General features: G+C 47.2%; 2 protein-coding genes across 2 annotated transcripts in view; one reads left to right on the top strand and one right to left on the bottom strand.

The window, feature by feature from the left end:
* Positions 1-397: 397 nt before the first annotated feature.
* On the bottom strand, positions 398-9,316 carry LOC149335682 (uncharacterized). Its single transcript, XM_089552265.1, has 3 exons — positions 9,042-9,316; positions 7,140-7,311; positions 398-1,090 (listed from the first exon to the last, which is right to left on the bottom strand). The coding sequence occupies exons 1-3, from the start codon at positions 9,199-9,201 to the stop codon at positions 508-510; spliced, it is 915 nt and encodes a 304-aa protein (XP_089408391.1). The 5' UTR covers positions 9,202-9,316; the 3' UTR covers positions 398-507.
* Positions 9,317-10,440: 1,124 nt separating this feature from the next.
* The window catches only part of wb (wing blister), a 148,764-nt gene continuing 136,177 nt past the window's right edge, over positions 10,441-23,027 (top strand). Inside the window, exon 1 of the mRNA XM_089552264.1 lies at positions 10,441-10,897. Within this exon, the coding sequence (XP_089408390.1) occupies positions 10,771-10,897 (127 nt within the window). The 5' untranslated portion in view covers positions 10,441-10,770. The remainder of the gene's footprint in view (positions 10,898-23,027) is intronic.

Below are 23,027 nucleotides of genomic sequence, written 5' to 3'. Positions count from 1 at the left end.
TTTCATATCAGTGAACTTATTCCAGTAAAGGACGTTAATGCAAATGTTTAGCCAAGTAGCATCAGCTACATCGCCTGAATATCGAATTTCAATGTATGCGAGACATTTGCTGGACCACCCTTTCTTTTTGCATTGATGTGCGGAAAAGTACATTACAAACAGTATTTCTGGAAATGTCTTGTGGACACCTGAATATCTGTTGCCATGCATCACCTGCATGTTCTTCAACAGACATCTGAGGTCCAGTGGGTGTACCCAACATGATCTTGCTATAAATATAGTTATTAAAAAGAAGTGCTGCAGCCTATTTCTTGGTTTACTCCAGGCCCATGTATTACACGTGATGATATAGTCGCAGCAGCCACAGCAGGCAAGTGTGATTGATTGAAAGATTACCTTCTATTCATAAGAAAGTTTTATTTCTGCAATAAAAAAATACATCATGATGCAAAACCTAGCAGTTTTCCAAGTGGAAAGTCTTCCACTTTATCAACAGCCGAAAATATTTCACTTTTCCGTGATGCTGAGTGGAGGGAGTGGAAGTAATTTGGTGGGAATTTCACCCTTTCTGTACTGCGTGAGCACATCAAGCAAATGAATTTTGCACTGGATCTTCAAATCATCAGGCACTTGGTCCAAGTGCTCTGTAAGTGACAACAAAAAGTGTTCAGTCTGTGTCATCCTCTCTGCATCACCTTTTTTTCTCTTTGTTCCAGTCCTGAAGGTGATGGCACTGCGTGAGAAAGGATGCGACTGTGGAGGCTCAGCTGAGGCAGGTTCAGAGGTGGGCAGAACATAGGCAGGAGATGGACTCCGAGCTTCTCCGAGGGAAAGGGCGTTGTCGTCAGGAGGACGGGGTGAGCCGTGTGCTGAACCTGCAGAGGAGGAGGAGCTTGATGGAGAAGAGGGCATTCTGTGAATCGTATAATGCGTAACCGGAGTGTCAGTGCCAGAAGGGCTTGTAGCCACATTGCCGGACACAGTTTCCAGAAGGAGCTGCGAAGCACTGGTCTCCCCAGGTTCTTCGTGTTCTTGCTTGATCTCATTCACACTCTTCATGTTCCGCTCAGTGGCTTTGGTTCTGCTGGTCCTAAAGAAAAAATGGTAAATTTTAAATATGACTAAATCATGGCTTTACATTCACTTCTTTAGCCTTCTGAAAAAACCTTAAAGCAGTATAGACACCTGATTCTTTGTTGCGTGTTTTCTCTATTGTGATTACGTGTAAGGCATTAATATACATGGATCACCAAGTAATATTTGCCTATGACTGTTAATAATTTATGACCGAATTTCTTCTCTCACACCTGTTTTGGCTTCAACGTCCGAGCAATGGCTTGATGTCAGACATCTGTATAGGTCATGTGAAGCATGTGTAAAACTGCAATATAAACGCTGCTTCGCCGTGTTAATTGACTGCAATGCTAAGTCATCCTTATTCAAAAACCGGAACACAACGAGCAATGAAGTAACACTTATACTGCAGTTTTTCTCAAGCTTCACCTCACCTACAGAGACCTTTGACAGCATATCCATTGCTCGGCTGTTGAAACCGAAACACATGACAGAAGAAATTCGATTATGAACTATTTATTGGTTGTAGGCGACTACCATGTGGTAATTCATCTATAGTAATGTCTTATGCATCATTACAAAGAAGAAAACATGAAACTTGGCATCTATACGAACTTAAAAAACCTACTAGCAACATCTAGGGGTGCTCCCTGGGCCAAATCATTATGATTCTAATTTCAGATGATGAATTGCACAAAAACTTTTTAAGTTAGGCTGAAAGTCATACCCCTGCCACACGGCAAATTTAATGTCATTCTCATCGAATGACATTTGTGCGACTTAATGTCATTTTTTCTGCGCGCTGCTACACGGCAAAAACTAATGTCATTTGCAAATGATGGCGATTGCGATGGAAAGAGAGTACAGTGAGTACAGCATACAAAAATTTCGATGTATGCTTCAATACGTTGCAAAAAGTATTGCTTTGCTAATGGAGACCGATTCTAAAATCTTCATCCTTATTTTAATCAACGTATTTAGATAGGCGCGCTGTGCGAGCGATCTAAAAACATTGATTTTAATAACGTGTTGATCACTGCTATCCACCACAAGTCTAAGCCAAGCCAAACCTCAGCCAGCGGCGGCAGGCAAATGGCGGACGTCATATTGTGAAATGCTCTCTATGGTGAAATTAGACAGTATTAGCTGTGCGTCCGCAAAAGCTTTGCGCATGCTACGGGCGCACCTTGCGCGCACTGCCGCCCGTCCTCACAACAGTTTTGGTAGGGAGCACGGTGGTTGGGTGTGACTAGCGTAGCGCGCGAGAAGCATAACATACTGTGGCGCCATCTAGACGATAGCAAGTCAAACCTCCTGAACTGAGTGCCGAAAAAACGTTTTTCTCTTTTATTAACGGCAGTAATGAATGCATTCGAAGGCTTTTTTTTTTAATGTAAATCAATTGGATGAAATGAAAATGTAGATTCTAGTGCAAAGTTGGAGAAATACTTCGCTCGGGGTCGTTGCTATGACGACAGTGTACGCCGTACATAGTTAAGCCTAGCATCAAGAAATTCTGAAATTTATCTCAAAAGCGACTGATATTTCAAACCTATATTGTTACGGAGGGATGAGAATGCACAAAATAAAAGCGAATACAACCGTTTAGAGCAAGCTATCGCGTCGAAAAATGCAGCGGCGACGCAGTATTCGGTCCGAAGCGGGCGAGCTGGGCGTCGCCATGTTGTCAATGTTAACCACGCAAGGCTGGTAGCGAGAGTGAGTTTTATTTTTTTCCAATTCTATTTGGCATTTTTATATACATAAATGAACGACAGCACAATCGTAGGAACGCGGAAATATTACAGTGCTTGTGACGTTTTTGTAATCGTGTTTTTCGGTGTATATTCTCACCAAGTCTCTGGTGTCGAGGGAACACATTAGCTCGGACGTCGCAGGCGAATGTGTTCAGGGAACTCATTCGATACCTAATGTCGTTTTCATCGAATGACATTAGATTTTCTCGTGTGGCAGCAAACTAATGTCGTTTTGAACGAATGTCATTCGATGGGAATGACATTAAATTTGCCGTGTGGCAGGGGTATCACTGGTTGTGGTAGCCCCTGCCCCTCCTACACTATGACAAAACCCACATAAGGGAAGCATTAGAATAATGTTATGCATAAATTGCAGTAATTTGATATGTTAAACTGATACATTTCACTGGACAACACACAGTGTCCAGATGTTCTAAGCATTAGTTTAAGAGCACAATGAAGTCTCCATCCAATTTTTCTTCATAAAATCTGTTCTACGGCTCTTTCTGGGTATGCTGATGTTCCGGCAATGAAAGATACATTTATAGCTGAAAAAAATTGCATTTTAAATTTTCCCGCCGCTCAGTTAAATTTGTAATGCAGTCATAAAAAAGGGCTCCATGACCACCGTTCTGAGGTGAACAGCAGTGTAGCCTTGATCTAGGATCTGCACTGAGAAAAAAAAACAGAAAACTCTGACACAAGCAGTTTTTACCCATAAAATTGGTCAGTGATAGTGGCACCTATATTTTATATTTTGACCTTTCCTAGCTTATAAAAGCACTGTTTTCAGTGAAAGTTAAGTCTTAGAATGCCGCAATCTATCGATACAGGCCAACGATACAATGCTAGAATTTGAATGCTAAGTAATGCTTATAGTATTTAAAAAAAATCTGAGTTTTTAAAAATATCTGCCAGTCCTGGTGTAAACCTAGCAAGGTTTTTGAAGAAAACCAGGACTCATTACTATTTCTGTCATTAACTTTTTAACAATCCAGTCATCCGTACGAAACTGTTGTTGATTTAGAAGTTGGGAGGTGGTTTCTATGGTCATTGAGGGTTTAACGTTCCAAAGTGACTCAGGCTATGAGGGACGCCGTAGTGAAGGGCTCCGGAAAGTTTGTCCACCTGGGGTCTTTAACATGCACTGACATCGCACAGTACACGGGCCTCAAGAATTTAACCTCCACCGAAATTCGACCACCGTGGCCGGGATCGAAACTCCATCTTTCGGGTCAGCAGCCGAGCACCATAACAACGGAGCCACCGCAGCGGTGGGAATGTGGTTTCAATCTACAAGTCCAATAATACTGATTCCTTATATCTAGGGGTCAGACGTTTCGGTTTCAACAGAAAAAAGCAGACAAAAGTATGCCGAATTTAGTTTTTGAAATTTGGCTTTAACCGAAAAACGCCAGTATTCTTGGCACGCAAGGCTGGTGAGTGCAAGTTAAATTCAAAGTTGAAAAATTCTTAAGTGGAAGCCAGGGGTGCAATGAGATGGTGGCATCGTTGGATAAGCTGCGCAGTTGCAAGATTTGAGGCATATTCCCACTTGTTTACACTCATCTGCAGACCGGGAAGCATCACCTCTTCATCGCCTGCTAGCTAAGCACTGTTCACTATCATCTCCCGCTCAGAGAAGTTGGCCAGTTAAGTAGGTTTTTGAACTGCATCCAGGACATTGACGTGAAACTATGCATGGTTGTCATGAAAAGTATCATGCTTGGGCTACCCCAGTGACTGAGCCACAGTTTCATTGCTCCCATCAATACACAAACTTTCTCGCTCAACCAAGCATGACACAACCAAAGAAAACTTGCCAACCTAGCTCTTAGAAGCAAATTCCACTTGCGGTATTTACTGGCGGCTGTCGCCGCCGTGGTGGCTCAGCGGTTATGGCGCTCGGCTGCTGACCCGAAAGACGCGGGTTCGATCCCGGCCGCGGCGGCTGGAATTTCTTTGGAGGAGAAATTCTAGAGGCCCGTGTACTGTGCGATGTCAGTGCACGTTAAAGAACCCCAGGTGGTCGAAATTTCCGGAGCCCTCCACTACGCCATCTCTCATGTCTCTCATAGCCTTAGTCGCTTTGGGACGTTAAACCCCATAAACCAAACCATAAACCAATACTGGCAGCTGTCTCATTAAACTTGTGTCACGCTTTTGATGACTAAGGCAATTCCTTCTACAAGCACACCTCCAAGTGTAAAATTACTGGTAAATTATGTTATTTACTGGCAAATGAAGTGTTCATGCTCACAAAAATGCCGTGAGAGACGCTAAGTAAACACATAGAACTGCCACATTAAATCACCGAAAAAAGTCAGGAATTCATTTGCTCAAAAAATAACCAAAGCTTGCATTCTGAAACAAACAGAGAAAAGTCTGCCAAATTTTTAAAAATAAAAACTTAAAAGTCCAGTATCTACCTAGTATATCACTAACCAGCATCCCATTCTATTGGATGAAATTTTTTTTCACAAGCATGACAAGGCTTTTGCAAAATGCTTTCCTGCAAAACAAATAATTTCATTTACCCATAAACGTCATTTAATCCTTGACTGCCATTCACTTGCCAATTGCATTTTCTTCATTTTTCTCAAGCACTCAGCAAAGCTTGTCACAAGCTGCTACTCTTAAAAATCAGAAAACTTAATCATAATGCTAAAACTGTAATGCAGTCAGAACACTTCCTGTGTCACTGTTCTCAACTTGTAACAGTCACGTTCCATCTTGTCACCTAGTCCGTTCCTATGTTCTTAAAGGCTCAGCTTTGGGTCTCCTCCTTTGTCTAATCTACATTAACCACCAACCTCAACACATTATTTCCAATGTTTAAATCTTCACTGCTGACTGTCATACACTCTGAAAGATCAGTTATGAACATATTACAGCTGACATTTACAATAATGGCACTAATAACTTTAAGCACTCGGATCAGACCTATTTCCGCTATATGAGGTATTTACTATACCTCAATTTAACATCATGTTTTATTCTCTGTAATGTTGAATAAGACATCAGAATACATGGTACTCACCTATGACTGCTAAATATTTTAGAATCACATTTCTTCTCGTGCTATTTCAGTTTTGGTTTCATCAACCGAATGATGGCTGCAATGTGTAAGAAGTGCTTAGGTCATGGTAGACATGGAAATAAACTTATATGTAACTACTGATTCATCAGTTATAGCAATCCAACTCTTGAAGCAGGCTGGTTTAAGCATTGTAATGAATTAAAACTATGCATCAGCAATTATACTGCAGTTTTTTGCATGCTTCAAGTGACTTAAAAAATTCTTACACATTACAGTCATGTTTAGTTTAGGAAACCAAAATAGAAACAGCATCAAGAAGAAATTCAATTATACGTTATTAGTGTTCGTAAGGGAATATCACAGGGTGATCCATGTGCGCTCATGCTTAACGCAAGATTTGAAAGAAAAAAACATGTGAGCGAAAATTTGGTGTCTATCCTCTTTTAACATTTCACCATAGCACTTATGGGAACACCCTTCATGTATGTGTATAAAGATGAGTCCATAGTATCATAAGCAAGTTTCTAATACTTGCTGTTGCCTGTTAAAACCTAGCAAGCACAAATTGAAATTATGTCCTATCCATTCCATGCACCCGATGCTGCAATGTTGCAATATTTTATTGAAAGTTGCAATGATGTCATTTAATCATTTAGTTTCGTTTGGTTTGGTTTATGGGGTTCAACGTCCCAAAGCGACTCAGGCTATGAGACACGCCGTACTGAAGGGCCCCGAAAATTTCGACCACCTGGGGTTGTTTAATGTGCACTGACATCGCACAGTACACGGGCGTCTAGAATTTCGCTTCCATCAAAATTCAACCACCACGGCCGGGATCGAACCTACGTCTTTTGGGTCAGAAGCTGAGCACCATAACCACTGAGCCACCGCGGCGGCTTTTAATCATTTAGTGGGTATCTAAATAAGGTTATGAAAACATTACATTTGGAATATGTTTGAGAAGCATATAAGATGGTATGGTATGCAGGCTTTAATGTTACAAAGCAACACATGAGCTATGACAGATGCCAAAGTAGAGGGCTCAGGATTAATATAGACTACCTGGGGTTCCTTAACATGCCATGACATTGCAGAGCACACAGACTAAGTATAATTCAGTTGACATGTAATGGAAAGAATATGACCAGATATGGGACTTGTCTATGCATGAGAAGGAATACAAAGTTTGGGTTATAGTGCTCTCCCATGATGCTGTCAATGCAGCTAACATGCAGCGTAAGGAAAGTTTGAAGAAATGCTAATCATACCGCCGGCATGGCTCGAGGACATCTCGGAGAAACATCATAGTGTTGTAATGCTTCCATCGTGATGACGCCATAACAGCAGCTGCATCACCTTTCTTCTTCATTGCGTACTTGTATTTCCTGGCGAATGTATCCCGCAGATTCCTCCAACGCCGAATAATCATGTTCATTTCATCTAAAGGAAGATAAACAAAAGCACCTTCTTAAAGGGACAGTGAGGAGAGCACTATTAATATTTTTTTTTCTAGCAAAATCTGATAGTTCGGCATGTCATGGCTTTGTTGCCACTTGGCCGGCAGCGAAAGATGCATTTATTTCTAAGAAATTTGGATTCGAAGTTGAAAAAGTTTTTCCCGCCGCTCTGATTCAAACTTGAGATTCTCCTATGTCGACACAGGACTAAGTGACGTGAAACATGACGTGCACATGACGTAACGCAGACTCCGTGATTTCTGGGGGGGCAGCAGTGCGGCCTAGCAGCAGCCGAAACGAAAGCTAACGCCGGGCAAACGTTGAAGGCATCTATCAGCTATTGCGGCCGTCGCTACAGTCGCTTCGCTTATGTTTGCACTGGCGTTTTGCCAGCGTTACGATGGATCTCGTTCTTGAAGTCGTCAACGAAGTTCTCGCAAATAGACACCTTTAGCATACCGTGTACCTTGTTACCGCTAGCGGAATACCGGGAGCCCCCCTAACGCTGGTGAGCAGGCGCTGATTGGTCCCGATGCTGCAGGCGCGCGCGTAGCTGCTGGGCACGTGGCGCCATCTGGCGACGTCAAGGAGATTTGCACATGCATTGGCTGCGCCTCAGTGATTTTTGGCTTCTCGGGTCCTAGAGTTGCTAGAACCATTGGTTCTAGCAACACTGCTTTGTCCTATGACCTCATCACGCTTGTACTTACGAGTTTGGCCTGTGGCGGCGATACCTGTATTTTGGTTCTTGCTCTTTTCTATGTTACAAGAGCTTTGTTGTCAGTATGAGTGGCGTTTTTGTAATCAGGAGCTGGTATTCTGCCAATACAAGCCAACTTCAATTTCTCCTCAGTGTTCCTTTAAATACTGATACTCTGAGTTCACGAAACACAGCAGTTACCAACACGTACTCTGCAAGGGCCACGTGAGGCATTCCAATGTATCAACTCCTGCTGACCTGGACTAATTAACTGACATTGTGATGTACAGCACAGGCTAATAATAATAAAAAAAGCAACTAGTTTGGTTTACGGGGCTTCAACGTCCCAAAGCGACTTGGACTATGAGGGATGCCGTAGTGAAGAGCACCGTGGTGAAGAGCTCCAGAAATTTTGACCACCTGGGGTTCTTTAACGTGCACCGACATCACATAGTAGATGGGCCTCTAAAATTTATCCTCCGTCGAAGTTATACCTATATCTGAAGTTTTACTTTAGTTTTTGGAGGCTGGAAAGGAGGCTTGGCAGTTAAGTTTTACACTGCTTTGAGAAGGCACCAAATTTTAGGGGGAAAAAAACCAGGAAAAGGCAAGTTATTGAAGTCAGCCTTTCAAGAGGATACTTTCGAGTGGCGCAGACGATAACATAGACCATTATCCAATCGTATAAGTCGTACAAGACCACGCAGTCGATGTAAACTGTTGAAACGGCATTCATCATTGTTTCATACTCGCCACTGTCTCTTAAAACTCCCGCCTTTCAGCCTTCTAACTTGTACTGCCACACGGATGTGCTCCCATAAAGCGGCGTGCTGCCATCTAAGCACGGTCGCCTGAACAGCCGGGGTGCGGACCCCCGCCGCGCGCCGAACCTATGCTGACGGCCGCGATTTGTGGCCTCCGAGATCACCTCCAGGGTTTGACAAAATATGTTTTTGCGGCCGCGTCGGAAACACGACGCCAACGCAATGGATGCGCTACTTTGGAATACGTACTTTGAGACAAAGATGAGAGTCCTAATCCGCTGAATACGCGCTCCCAGGCTTCATTCCGTGTGTCAGCCTCTCGGTAGCCACTGCATCTTGAATCCCACAGTGCCCTTTCCGCGCGAACAAGTGAAATCAGCGCGTCGTTCTGCATCCAAAACAGGCTCATTGTTGCAGTCGGACAGTCGAGGATGAGAAAGGCTTAAGTGCAGCTCCGTAACATCGGACTGGAAGTCGGACATCCGACTGGCGAGTTATCGTACCATAATCGTACAAACCGGGTTGCCAGGCCGTCGAAAGGACACAGCCAATGACATCACGGAAAAAGCAAACGTCATTCTGACGTAAGAAACGCGCCTAGTTCGATTTCAGTAGTCTGCATCGCCAGCGCCGCAAAAACCATTTATTTTTTTTGTTTACGCTTGACAGCGACTACAGTAACGAAGAACTGTCAAAACTGTCTCACTTGTGACAAGCTGGGAAAAACACTCGGAACAGCCTCATGCGCGCAGCCAGCGACAGTCGGAGGGACCACTCCTGCGAGACATGTTACGAAGTGAAAGTCGTGGAGTACTGTGTGTCCAGGAGTGCCGCATTTTTATGAATACTGGCCACAAGAGCCTTAAATTTGGCATACTGCTGGCACAAGTCCAGTGAGTCCAACTCTACGGCGCCCAAGAATGCCCCCTTCCACTTTTAGTAATTTTTAATAATGTCAGAAGATGGCGCGAGTTGTCTGCGAGCTAGCGAGTTGGAATGCAAAACATCGTAAATCTAGTGTTTCGAAGTCAGTTCCAGAAGGGGCTTGCTCCAATGCTTGCTCTGCATTTAGGGTACCTTGATGTAAGCCCCCGATTATAACCCTTCAGAGATGTTGCGAATGCTTGGGTGTCACAATCTATGGAGCCTTAGCAACGACAAAACTCGGTGCGCAGGCGCGCTGCCGGAGCCAATCGCGGAGGCCTCGCTGAGTGGTCCTGCGTTCGGAATATTCCCAACAGATGGCAGCAGTATGCGTCCTTCGGCTTATTACACCGTTTGCATGTCCGCTGGTGAGCAGCGGAGATGGTTGCAAGTGGTTTGTTTTCAGACTACATTTTTATTATGCTCGGACAGGCAAATTAGAAACGACGCTCGCAGTCCTGTGACGATGTCCGTTCAGTTCAAGGCGTCATTCAAGTGCGGTCCCGACTGCGCCCACAATCTTATCGCCGGACCAAAGAAACGCGCGCGAATGCACTGAAAAAAAAGAAAGAAAGCGGCGGGAAAGTCAAGAGCAAGGAATGGTTGTCGCACGCGGACGGGCCCCGCGTAGTTCTTGACTTGGGGAGCTGCTTTGGCCGCCGCCCGCTGCCCACGCGCGTTTTTTTTCACCAGGGGCCGGTCTTGCCCGTTGTACGCCCGGCGAGGTAGGAGACCGGCCCGGAGCGCTGGAAAAAAGCCGTCGCGCCCACGCGGTTTTCGGTGCTTCGTGTGCGAGTGAATGTGTGTGTGTGTGTGCACCCACATACGGATCCCGTGTGCGGCGGAGGCGTGCGCCGAGTTTGGGGCCAGCTGCGGAGGCATCTCTATCTACTCGGGCTGGCAGCTGCGGTGGTGGCGGCTGGCTGACCACATCGGGAACCTAAGCCCATCAGAAGGAAGCTGAACGACACGATCGCACAGCGCTGGAGACGACGCGACGAGGGAATAACTACGGGCGGCGCGGCCTCTCCGAAACTCATCTGCTCCTCCGGAGATGGGCACCCGCTGGCGTGCTGGGACGTTGTCGGATCGCGCGTCCACACTTGTGACGTGCTTATTTCTTGTGGTGGCGTCGTCGCTCTGGAAACAGGTCGAATGCCGAGGGGACACTGGATTAAGACGTAAGTGAATCGTTTGTGTTGGCTAACGTGTTGTTTTGCGCTGGACTTGCTGCTTACAGATACCTGCGGAACTGGCACGTCTACGTGTACTACGTCCGGCGACGAAGTTTGCTTGCCGTTAATAAGATCTAATTCTTCGCATATATATGGCGTATGGTACACTGATGTATCCGTTGCCTCAGTTGATGAGGGAGCGTCGATTGGGAAAAATCTCTCGCGCGCTGACGGTAATCTCGAATTGATACCCACGCATGGATGAGGCAACGATGCGAACAGAGCTGATTGTGAGTTGAGAGTCGCGGTCTGATCTCTTTTGTAATCCTGTAGGTTTCGAAAGTGGCACTACTGCAGATAACTAGTCTGAAGGCAATCGATCAGGCGCTGCAATTTTCTTCGGTATTCTACGCTCGACTCGAAAAAGCGTGGTTTCATTTATGGCCTAGCAAATGTCAAAACGCCGTTTAGCTGGCAGGGGTGCATTCTATTCCTGACGTTGTTACCGTGGTCCCTGCCAGATCGCCGAAAGCATATTAACCGTCCTGAAGCTTGGGTCCGTCATGACAATCGTCATTTTTAGAGTAAACAGCGCGCACGAAGGCACGCCCAGCGCTGCACCAAACCAGCTCAAGGGAACGCAGAACGCAAATCAGCTGTATTGGCGAAAGTGATAAGTGATGCATTCCCTCTCCCACTGCATTCGCATGAGTGAACATATCGCGTGTGCGCTTTCATTCACAACACCTAGCTTGGCCCCTATAGCGACAGCCTTGACTCTACCAGTGAGCGTATACATCCGCAAACCTTCTCGCATGTCATGTCTTGCATGTGCATGCTGGCGGCAGTCACTGACGGACGGGTCAATTTTATGTTGATTTCATGAATCACGGCCATGTGGGTTGATCGATTGTCGCGAGGATAATGGGTGGTCGTGCCCTGGACGAACTCAGTGTCATACTTACCTGCATAATTCGTGCATTTGCGATCCGTGCTCATGAAATAGAAGAGGGCGGGTTTGAGCGTCAAGTGCAATGCGGATGTCGTGAGCGCCGCGATCGACTACGCTATAGGCTTTTGCGGTCTCTTAATCGCTTGTGACCCGCCGCTTATGCGGCAGTGGCTTTCTGCGCGCCCGCTCTAATTAGGCCGCACGTCGCTTCGTCGCCGATGATTAGTGGCCCGGAAACGTCACGCGAACCTATATGCCTGTGGGCCGTCATTATTGTCTTTCGCAGGTGAGAGCGGAGAGCATTCTTGTTGTATGCATGCATGCATTAATGAGCGTTTTTGGACTCCGTGTATGTTTTATGCAAACGTGCGACCATGGATTGAACATGAGGACCGGTATACACGTACAGCACAGCATACACCTTACCAGAATAGGAGACATCCGGGATGTCTTGATGTAGACCGAAATTCGGACACACCTATGCTTTTGAGTCTGCTGAGCAGCAGTTGCCACAGCGTATTAGTTGGTCAAGCGTTGTCATATAACGTCCGGCGTCTCCACGGTTTATAGGGCGTGACCGCCATTTTTCGGTCAAGATACACTGTTTCGCAAGGATGCGTAGACGTGCGGTATATACAAGAAGCTTCTATATTTCTACATGAAATAAGACTTTTGTGCTCGGCAGTTGTACTGGATGATCTCCTGGCCTAGATAGCCCAAAATGCGGCCTCTCGCATGATACTTGATTGTTTCAAAATTGCACCTGCGATTTAAGAGTCAGCTATGCGTAACATGAAAATGCGCGCAGACGAACACTAGGTCTGCGATGCAATGTGTTATGTCTGTCTGAAGCTTCAACTGTCTGTCTTGCGCACGTCCTTTCCTTTTTTGGAAAACTTGCCGGATGGAATGGTCTGGAAAGCATTGCAGATTGTCGGTAGGCTAGTTTTAATTTAATACACGTAGAATCGCTGCGCTGATTTTTTTTTCAACGCAAACTCTCCTTGGATAACACTCCCGGAAAGCCATTTTGAAGACGAGAAGGCTTTCAAGCTACGCCGGTGTACGCTCTTTCATTTCGGAACCCGCCGTCCGTTCTTCGGATCACTTTTCTGTATTTTTATTTAGCAGCCCCCCCCCCCCCCCCCCCCTTTTCCCCTCCCGGTTGCCCCCATGACCCAGCACCCTCTTTTGTGACGCCTCGTCCGCTCGGCAAATCGCCCCTTTCCGGAGAAAACCCATATACACGCCTGGTCATTCACAGCCCGGGGAACCACAGCGGGCGGTACGGCGTCGGCATGCTCTTTCTACTGAAAGAGGCTCAAAGTGTTTTTCCTGTGTTCACACGTTCGCACTGGGGCCAGCGGAAGGAGGGTAGGCAAGCTTTGTTTGGTTTTGTTGCCTAGCTTCCACCAGACGTACCCAGCGTGCGGCCCCTGTGCGGACAGGTCTTTGAAGCGCCGATCCTCAATGGTTCCCGCCGGTAGACCGAGAAAGGGAAATAGTACCGGGGAGCTGTTGGCTTCTCTCTAACCGAGAATCGGGGAAGAACGTGGAAGATCAGCGGCTCTCCGCCAGGTGCTTTGTGCTGTGGACGCTGATTGGACAGGCGGCAGAAATGTGACCGGACTGATATTGAAGTGTCTTGATTTGTTGCGAAAATTATGGGATTTATGCTTGTCCATTAAAGCGGGAGGGGGGGGGGGTCCTGTTTGCGCAATGCATTTCTGAACTTTCTTCGTCGAAAAAACGGGGTTTTCATTGATACTTTCTTGTTAGGGTGCGGTCTGCGGTCTAGTTACGAAGGGCATGAAATTTTATTAATGCGAACTTCCGCTTTATTCGAACCGGCGTTTTGGTCTCGCCAACATTACATGCATTACGGGAAGTCAGTTCGGTTTCGCCTTAATTCCACATCCGCATTAGAAGAAATTTTCATCCGCTTCGAGTTCGAAATATCGAAATTCTTAATGCTCATCTGTAGTTTCTCTTACTGGCGTAGCTGACGGACTGAGTCAGTCAGCATGTGCTAAGCATTCAAAGGGTATCTGGTACGTACCAAAGAAACAGGCAGTCTTGTTTGTTTCGCTGCATCGCTCGTTGCCAAATGCCGTTAGTAAAGTCGTTGCGGTACGGTCGGTCCTCAGTTTATTTCGGGGAACAATTAGACTCCGGCTCGTTCGAAGGTGCCAGCCAAAGGTAACTGAGGTACCCTGGTGTGGGCTTGGTGGCCGTTATGTTTGAGGTGTGAAGTGAGTCCAGCGAGAATTGAACAAGGGCTCAAAACAAAAAGAATAAACGAAAACTTGCGGCCTGATTCGCTGCAGCTGATTCTGAATGCCTGCTACTAAATCAATTGCGTTCATCTGCTGCCAGCGATGATGGGGATGATCTTTGTTGAGTGAGATTATAATGTGGAGGAATGATAATAGATGATGGTGGGTTGAATGATTATGATTGTTGAGTCATTGTGTAATGGGGCTACAAGGCGCTGTTTATCATTACCAGCTTGTTTTAATTAGTTCGCCAATCAGTGTCATCGAGGTGGAATTTGGACAGAAACCTGGGGCAGCTTCCGTTAAGTGCTTCCCACGCAGCCTTAATTTTTTTTGTGTGTGTGTGTGCGCGTGCGTGTGCGTGTCCATGTATACCGTTTGCACAGTACACACTCCGTTTCGCATAAGCGGTAATATCCTCAGAAGACCCCATTTGCACGCAGATACACATGTCTTTGTAATTACAGAGTATTTAAATAAAAAATGCATCAGTTCTGTGGTGTAAGTGCCACTGGAAGTCTGGGGGTATTCTCACTTTGCTTCCACCTTTTCAAGAACTGCGCAGCAATATAGGCTTCCAGGTTTGGTTACGTTGTCTCAATCAGCTTTCTTCTCATAGCGACTGAGTAAATGCTAAGTTTCTTCCGCTTTACCGTGAAATTGCTGCCAATCTTGATTCAAGTATGTATTCTGGCGCATATATATGCATTTAGCTTAATATGCATAATAAAATGTTGTTGCACGCATGCTTCTAATAGAACAGACAGAGGAGCCATAGCAGGCACGGAGGAAGAACTGCTGGATTCGACCGCAAAAGTTTTGTCTAGTGTAAAGGGAACACTCGTACTAGAGAAACACTTTGTCTAACGCTGACACAGCGTACTTTGATCAACCCACCGCGGTGACTCTGTGCGTAGGGTGGCATTATGGGCTAGTTGCTGTAGTTGGTGTGACATAGGGAAGAGATATATGCGAGAGACACAGACATGTCTCTCACTGAGTCCTTCGCCATGGCTCAGTGGCTTTGGCGTTCGGCTACTGATCCGAAGGTCGCGAGATCAAATCCCCGGCCACAATGCAAAAAAAAAAAAAAAATGGAGGGGGGACTTTAGCTCCGTCTTAAGGGCATGACGCAATAGCTTATTGGGTTAATTCCCATGTATGCAGAAGGTCATTATCTATGTTCATAGATCCATGGGAGTCCTCAACCCCTACCGGCGCAGTGGTGCAGCGGTCAAGTGATGCGCCACTGCTCCGCGATGGTAGGCACTCCCAGCGATGGGCCTTGTGCAACCTGCAGGTTGCTCTTTGCGAGTGACCAAACATTAATTTAACTGCTACCTGCTCAGGATGGCTATTTGGCTTACTATCCGGTGGGCAGGTTGTGATGACGCCACAAGGTCATGTGACACAGGTGGCCCACCTGCATGGAGGAAAGAAGGATGCCCACCTGCCTCCTAGGCTTCTCTCTGGGGACCACCTGCTAGTCATGATAGTGATTTTTCGCTCACAACGCCTACACCAACAACGCCGACACTGGATTTTCTGGACAACGGGGTCTTTAACGCTATCACGTTAAAACGCCCGTGCGCTGTGCGTTGTTAGCGCACGTTAAAGAACCCCAGGTACGAATTCATACTGCTGTGGCACCACAGGGACAGGGACAGAGACAGAGGGACAACAACACAAGTGCTCACTAACAACTGACAAAATTTATTAGAAGCACAAAAAATATATAGACAAACTCGCCCAATTCTCAACCCTTTTGAACCCCAGGTAGTCTAAATTGACCCGGAGCCCTCCACTATGCAGAATCCGTCATAGCCGCTGCGTTGCTTCGTGACGTTAAGCTTCGCCGCTTACAATTTACCTTTTGGTCACGTCTGAAGAGGATATATATATATATATATAGTCGCATGCTATGTTCTTTGCACAACAGAAAGCGTACAGCTGGTGATCTGTGTGCGAAGGAGGAAAAGAAGGCTATGCGCTGCCGAGTGGCGAAATGTGTGGCGACCTGTCCGCCCACCGCGAGCGCATGCGACGGCGGAGGAAGCCGCGCCGCTGGCCGAATATGGGACGCGAGGCGCCGGACGCCTACGCACGCGAAAACGCCCGTCTCGCTCTTTTGTCGCTGGGAGCGGCCCTCGATCGCTCGCTGCTTGCAGAGGCCCACGGGTCGGTCGGCGCGAAGAGGAGGGCTCGGTCATCGCAGCCGAGCGCAGATGTTTTCCGGATGCTATTAATATTGGCACACGACTAACAACTACATAGTGGCGCCGTTATGCAGTTGGACTGTACGTTATATAGATAGGCTGAGCACGGCTGATTTCTTCGTTTTCACTCGAGCTGTTGTTCTGTGAGCTCGTCTCGTGCAGTAAGCTTGAGTGAATTCTGTGATGGGTCGCCACGGCTTGTGCTTTCCAGTGTCCTTACAATCATTTTTATATGTTTATATATGTATCTTATATCTTTATTGCTCGGTTTATTGGGGTTTAACGTCCCAAAGCGACACAGGTTACGAGGGATGCCGTAGGGGGGGGGGGGGGGGGGGGCTTATATCTTTATTGTTGCTGCTAATTGTTTCTCTTTCATTTTTTTTTTATTTGTCATTTTTATACTGTTTACGGTAATTTGGACATATCATTGCATGTATTATATCTTCATTTTATGTCATTGGGTGATATCATTACTTTTAGTATATTTTCTTATTGGTTAGCATTTCTGGCGTGTCCATTGTATTATTTGTATTGTGAATTTATTGAGCGTTATGTCCCAGTGTTTTTATTTCATTATGTGAAAAGGAATAGCCGACGCCACAATCAGGAAGCAACCTTTTATGTCCTTGTCAATAAAGAAAAAAAATTCAGGGGGCACTTTGGCTCTCTAAAGTGCTGCAAGACGAAAGCGTTTCCTTGCGCACTGTTTGTTTAATTTTCGCTTATTTTCCTATTTTTATTTGTGTATTTTATTTTCACATCTTACTTTTTCTACTTTATTATTTTGTTTCTTTCCTTATTTTTATTGGTTTTTATTTTTCTTTAGTTATTTTTCCTTTTTTATTCCTTTAATTTTATTTACGAAACCCATGCATTCACTAGATGCGCATTTATTCATGCTCAAACCTTGAGCCTTCTGCACAGCCTCTGGAAAACCCGCATGATGGACAGACACTGTGAACCTGTTGTGTCTACAAAGGATCACTTCAGTCGAATGGTTGTTGATCTAGGAGACGTGTACGCCCAGACTGAGTACGAACCGGAGTGGCACTCACTATTAGTGATGTGCTCTGCATTGCCCCTTTTCTAGTGCATGGTCTTTTCAATATGTATTGTTTAACACTGTTTTCATAATGGCTTGTATATAGTTCATGTACATAGAACATTACATCACTGTAATAAATACCATGTTAAAGAAAAAAAGCCTTCGTGGCGGAGTGGTAGCGTCTCCGCTTCAAATGCCAAGGGCTGGCCCTGGTTCGATTCCTAGCCTCGACGCAGTTTCCTTTTAAGTAGTGACGCCGAAACGCGGACAAATCTGCCGACACGGCTGCTAACGACAGTGTGAGGCATTAAAGGCTTTCGCCTTAATAAGTCTGCCAGTTGTCGGTGACAACGGAGGCGGCTTTTAGCACACCGAAGACGTAGATGTACACCTGTTTTTGGAGCCCTTCTGCGAATGCGCGGTGGTAAACTTGTATACGCCTACGCTAGTACGCCTCCGGTGTGCTAAAAACGTCTAACATCTAATGTATGCTAAAAGTCTCTGCTGTTGTAAGTAAACAGCGCTGCCTCCATTTAGTCCGTTCTTCCACGCCTTGTTTACTTCGCTGTTCATTCATTTAGTAAAGTTAAACAAACAGCAGTTGCTAACACTGGGCCGCGGTCCGCGGCGTTTAGTATTACTCCGCTGGCCAATCGCAACTGCAAACGAAATCAGCTGTTTAATGTTTGACTATATCAGACAATCCATGTATAAAAATCCTAGAGCTCACAATTTTTTTCTTGCGATAAAACTTATTGTTTACGTAACAAGAAACGTTTAAGCAGCGGACTACGTTTTCGTCGTGGAAGAATTCTGTGCGCGGAGGCTGAATGTGGGCGGAGCTTCACTGCAGACTTAAAGGGCCACTGACCAGGGTCCGGACATTTTTGAAAAACAAGCCCACTGCATAGATGAGGCATCGAAGATAACCTCTGCAAAATACTAGAGCCATGCGCGCCCCGAAAAGCTGCGAAAATTCAAATCAAAGCCCGTTCGTTCTTTCCTTCCTTCAAAAACGGGCCCCGCCCACTACTCTGCACACCGCTGACGTCAAGGGTGGCTACTTTGGCTAAAGGCACTCCATTGGTGCATCGTTCTGACTGACGGGAGAAGGTTGGGCGTAGCCTTGGCGTCGCGTCGTCTGCACAAGGCTTTCCGCAGCGCCTTCTGTTCTGGCTCATGCCTCCAAACCCGCATGAAGGAAAAAAAAAAAAAACTGCGGAGGGAGCGTGCGGCGACAGCCTTGAACCCTTGCCATAAAAAGTAAAAAATAGTAAAACTGAGGGAGTTGGTTCGCCCCCCCCCCCCCCCCCCCCCCCCCCCCCCCCCCCCCCCCCCCCCCGCCGTGATCACGTCACGAGAAGCTCTGCGTGCGCGCTCCCTTCTCAGTTTCTTTTCTTCTATGCGAGCCCCCCAAAACAAGGTTTTAATTAGTAGTGCAGCAGAGCCTTTCCCTCGCTCGTCCACTTGAGCGCTCCGCATAGACACCGCTTATCCTCCATGCATCTTGCGTACGCCCTGACTCCAATGAACGACATGGGCTTCGGAGCGGAGAAAAGACACAAACACACAGAACACAAACACACATGAAGAAAAGCAAACGGGCGGTTGCCGGGTCCGCACTTCACCGTGTGTTTCGAACAGAAACGACTTCCGCCCATCCGCTCGTGAAACGGTGGGGAGGCCTAAAAAAAAAATGAAAAGGTGGCTCGCTAACTGGGAATGACAAACAGATGTATGAAAGGGTGCGCTCGCTAACAAGTCTAGGTGGTCGAGCCGATCGCGCCTCTCGATCGTTCAGTGTGCGGAGAAAATGCGACGACGCTGTTTCAGCCCCAGCAGCAAAAACCAAGAAAAGAATTCTATTGAAGGCGGGGCCATGACGTAACCCCGTGACGCACTCCACAGACACCACGCCTCCGGCTTACGTCGGAGAAGGAAGGGGTGATTTTGCCTTGCCGAGCCTACTCGACGAGGAGCGGGAGAGAAGAATTTCGAGGAGGGAATGGAAGGAGAGGAGGCTCGCTGAAAGAGAGGTAGAGAGTGTCTGCTGAGCTGGGGTGGTCCGTGGCCCTTTAAGTTGTATCCGACTATAGCTAATAGTGTGCGGGAAAGAGATAACCCGTACTCTTGCGGTTACAGAGTGGATTTTAAAGGAATGAAATCTAGCCGGGAGCAAGGAGGAAGGGGTGAGGGAGCAGAAGGTCACGTGGCTAGATGAGGCAAGATGTGGATGGAAAAGAACTAGGCGAGCTTGTGACGTCACACGCTAAGCCGTCGCAAGCAATCATCCTCTGACGCCGCTGCCTTCTCTCGTCGAAAGCCCTTTTGCGCAATGAATCTTGGGAATTAGGTACTTCATAGTTGCCAAACTGCAAGCCAGCTTGATTCGTGGTATTTTTAGTGAACGTGGCGCATGTTAAAGCGCAGGCGTGACTCTGCGGAACGAGCGAAACCCGGCTAGGAGCCACCACTGCCTTGTTACGGGAGGGCCTCTTTGCCATGATGCTTTCCATTATATTTTGTTGGAGAGGAGGAATAACCGCGAACTTGACAGGACTGAAGAACGAGAAGAGGACAGGACGAGCGGTAACTAGCAACTGAAGTTTATTGAAAAAAGACATGTTGCAGCTAAGGTTGCTTCTGCGCATAGCGTACCTTTGCTACATTTGCTGCAACATGTCTTTTTTCAATAAACTTCAGTTGCTAGTTACCGCTCGTCCTGTCCTCTTATCGTTCTTCAGTCCTGTCAAGTTCGCGGTTATTCCTCCTCTCCAACATGTCAGACCAACTGGCCCAAAGCTTCCCCTTGTTGAACCTTTCCATTATATTTTTTACGACTAGGCGTCAAAAATGTCGCCTGATGCTCCTGCCTATAGTTTTCTTTTTTTTTCCTTCATGAGGTAAGAAAATTTGCTGGGATAACTATAGGCCGCGGTTGTCACGAGACACGGCTAATCTCAGGTCACTGGGAGAAGAGGCCTGTGTCCTTCACCTGACGTAATCAGGGTTGCTGCTGCTGATGATGGTCAATAGTTTTAAAGGGATCCTGAGGATAAACGAAAGTTGGCCTGTATCGACAGATTACCGCGGTACACTCTATAAACACCAGTGCGCCTATATGGGTGTAAAAAGGGAGTGAGCTCTCCTCATTCATTCATTCATTCATTCATTCATTCATTCATTCATTCATTCATTCATTCATTGTGCCAAACTCTCTTCCCATAGGAGGTGTATCGTCGCGGCTCTGCAGCGGTCATTTTCGGCACTGCACAAAGTTCCCCCGCACCTCAGAAAACTGACAACGTTGAGAAAAATGTCAAAATGCCCTGATCCTATACGAACACTTCGCATTAACTAAATTGGGCCGAATGCAGGAACCTGCCTGCTCTCCGTTTCTTTCGTGCACGTCACGGCATGCGGCCTACACGGTGCAAGTCCGCTACGGAGGCTTTCACGGGGACTTCCCCGCTCTCCGCGGTTCTTCCGATGCCTCGGAACCGTTCTTTTGGCGCGAACTGCCTCCGAACAGCTCCGAACAACGGAGCACCCTTCTGTGCTCGGCCACTGTTCCGAGAAAAACCTCTGAGCACCCCCCCCCCCCCCCCCCCCCCCCCCACCCTTTTATTTTCCGCGCACTCCCGGCCATGCTCCCGGCCGCCGTCGGGGTCGCGACCTTCACGCCTCGCGTAGAACGGCGCGCGCGCCCCCTGGCGGCGTCGGACCGTTGAGGCTGAGGAGGGGAGAGGCAAGCCACGGTGATACCCAGGGAGGATTTGAGGGCACTTCTTGAAAAGGGTGCAGTTAGGTAAGGGGAGGAGGATCCGTATTGCGTTTCTTAGGCAACCTTTAGCACTTTTAGTTGGCCTAAAAAAAAGGTGAGGCCAGTACGATTCTTCCATAGAAAATACCTGCCTCAGCAGGAAAGGGGAGAGGAAGCTTTTCAAATCAGCCTCTGGGGCCACCTTTTGCGTCGAGTTCGTCGTCGCCATCATCACCATGATAATCATCAGTCCAACTACGCATCCACGGCGACAGATGCCTCTCCAAATGGTCGCCAATCAGCCCTGTCCTATTCCAGCGGTGTCCACTTACACGCGCAAACTTCCAACCTGCCAACCTGACTCCCTGCCGCCTCCCACTAACCTTCTCTTCGGATCTTGAGTAATCTGTCTCACTCAAGCGGACACTGGACCTGCGACTATAAGGAAGGAAGTAAAAGAAAGAGGTTAGGTTTAGGTTTATGGGGTTTTAACGTCCCAAAGCGACTCAGGCTATGAGAGATGCCGTAGTGGAGGGCTCCGGAAATTTCGACCACCTGGGGTTCTTTAACGTGCACTGACATCGCACAGTACACGGGCCTAGGGGTCTATTGTGGAGGGATTCAGATTAATTTGGTCCTCCTGGGTTATAACACGTGCGTTGACATCGCACAGCACACGGACGAAACCAAACTGATGCATTTCAAATGAACAGAGTCGGGATAGTTATATCGCTTGCTTTAATATCAGCTTTCTCACAAAGTTGCGACAAGCACACCTATAGCTCGCGTGGATCTGTGTGTCACTGCTAGCCAAAGCGAGAAAGGTAGTTTTGCAGCACGTGAATTTGTTGGGATGTTACCACTACTTTTGATTGTAAAACATTTTATTCGCCGGAAAGAGCTTGGCAAGAGGTCGCGTTAAGTGGTCGAGAGTACATAGCCCTCGACGGCTTTGTCAGCCCACTCCACCGCCAAAACTTGCGTTCTGGGGTCAGAGCTAGCCAGCACGGTCTCCCACCGCTCGAGAGAAGGAGCTGTAACTAGATCACCCGGAGGTGGCTCTATTTTGCAGTCCCACAGGATGTGATCGTAGGTAGCACGTTGGCCACAGTGTTTGCAGTTTGGGTTGTAAAGATCTGGATAAATGTGCACGAGGAGTGATGGGTTGCGTATCGGTCTCGTCTGTAGACGACGCCACGTAACCTCTTCTTTAGTAAGTCTTTTGTCTGGAGGGGGGAAAATTCTCCTCTCTAGTTTAAAATGATTGGAGCCGCCGCGGTGGCTCAGTGGCTATGGTGCTCGGCTGCTGGCCCGAAAGACGCGGGTTCGATCCCGGTCGCGGCGGCTGAATTTCTTTGGAGGAGAAATTCGAGGCCCGTGTACTGTGCGATGTCAGTGCACGTTAAAGAACCCCAGGTGGTCGAAATTACCGGAGCCCTCCACTACGGCGTCTCTCATAGCCTTAGTCGCTTTGGGACGTTACACCCCATAAACCAAACCAACCAAAATGATTGGTGAGATCATGATATGTGATCATGGAGTCCGTGAAATTCAGGGAGCCAGACTCATCCACTGCCCGGTCGACGAAACCTCGGGCTTTATTGTGGGCTGCCTCTTTCCCCGGATTCCCCGAATGGGCTGGGACCCATATCAGTTCGGAATAATTTGGTGAGAATTTGGTTGCGTTAAGGATTCTAAGGGAGGTGTTTGTAATTCGCCCTTTAGTTACCACCACTGTTTCTGTACGCACTTCCAGTTTAAAAAACCCGCCACACCGCGGCGCCGTGTGCCGTGGTCGCGAGAAAGCGTAGTTGGCGGCGCGATCAATAGGCGGCGCGCGCTCAGCGCGGCACGTAGGGTGCTTCGACGCGCGCGCCCAGG

Source organism: Amblyomma mixtum, chromosome 7, assembly GCF_055824585.1.
Source record: "Amblyomma mixtum isolate Tamu chromosome 7, ASM5582458v1, whole genome shotgun sequence".
Taxonomy (NCBI): Eukaryota; Metazoa; Arthropoda; class Arachnida; order Ixodida; family Ixodidae; genus Amblyomma; species Amblyomma mixtum.
This window is presented reverse-complemented; position numbering and strand designations above follow the sequence as displayed.

Excerpts from the sequence above, each read along its gene's own strand:
- LOC149335682 (XM_089552265.1), bottom strand. The coding sequence starts at position 9,201 with ATGAGCCTGTTTTGGATGCAGAACGACGCGCTGATTTCACTTGTTCGC. Across the intron at positions 7,312-9,041 it reads ACTCTCATCTTTGTCTCAAA|ATGAAATGAACATGATTATT; the intron begins GTACGTATTCCA and ends ATCTTCCTTTAG. Across the intron at positions 1,091-7,139 it reads GTCCTCGAGCCATGCCGGCG|GACCAGCAGAACCAAAGCCA; the intron begins GTATGATTAGCA and ends TTTTTTCTTTAG.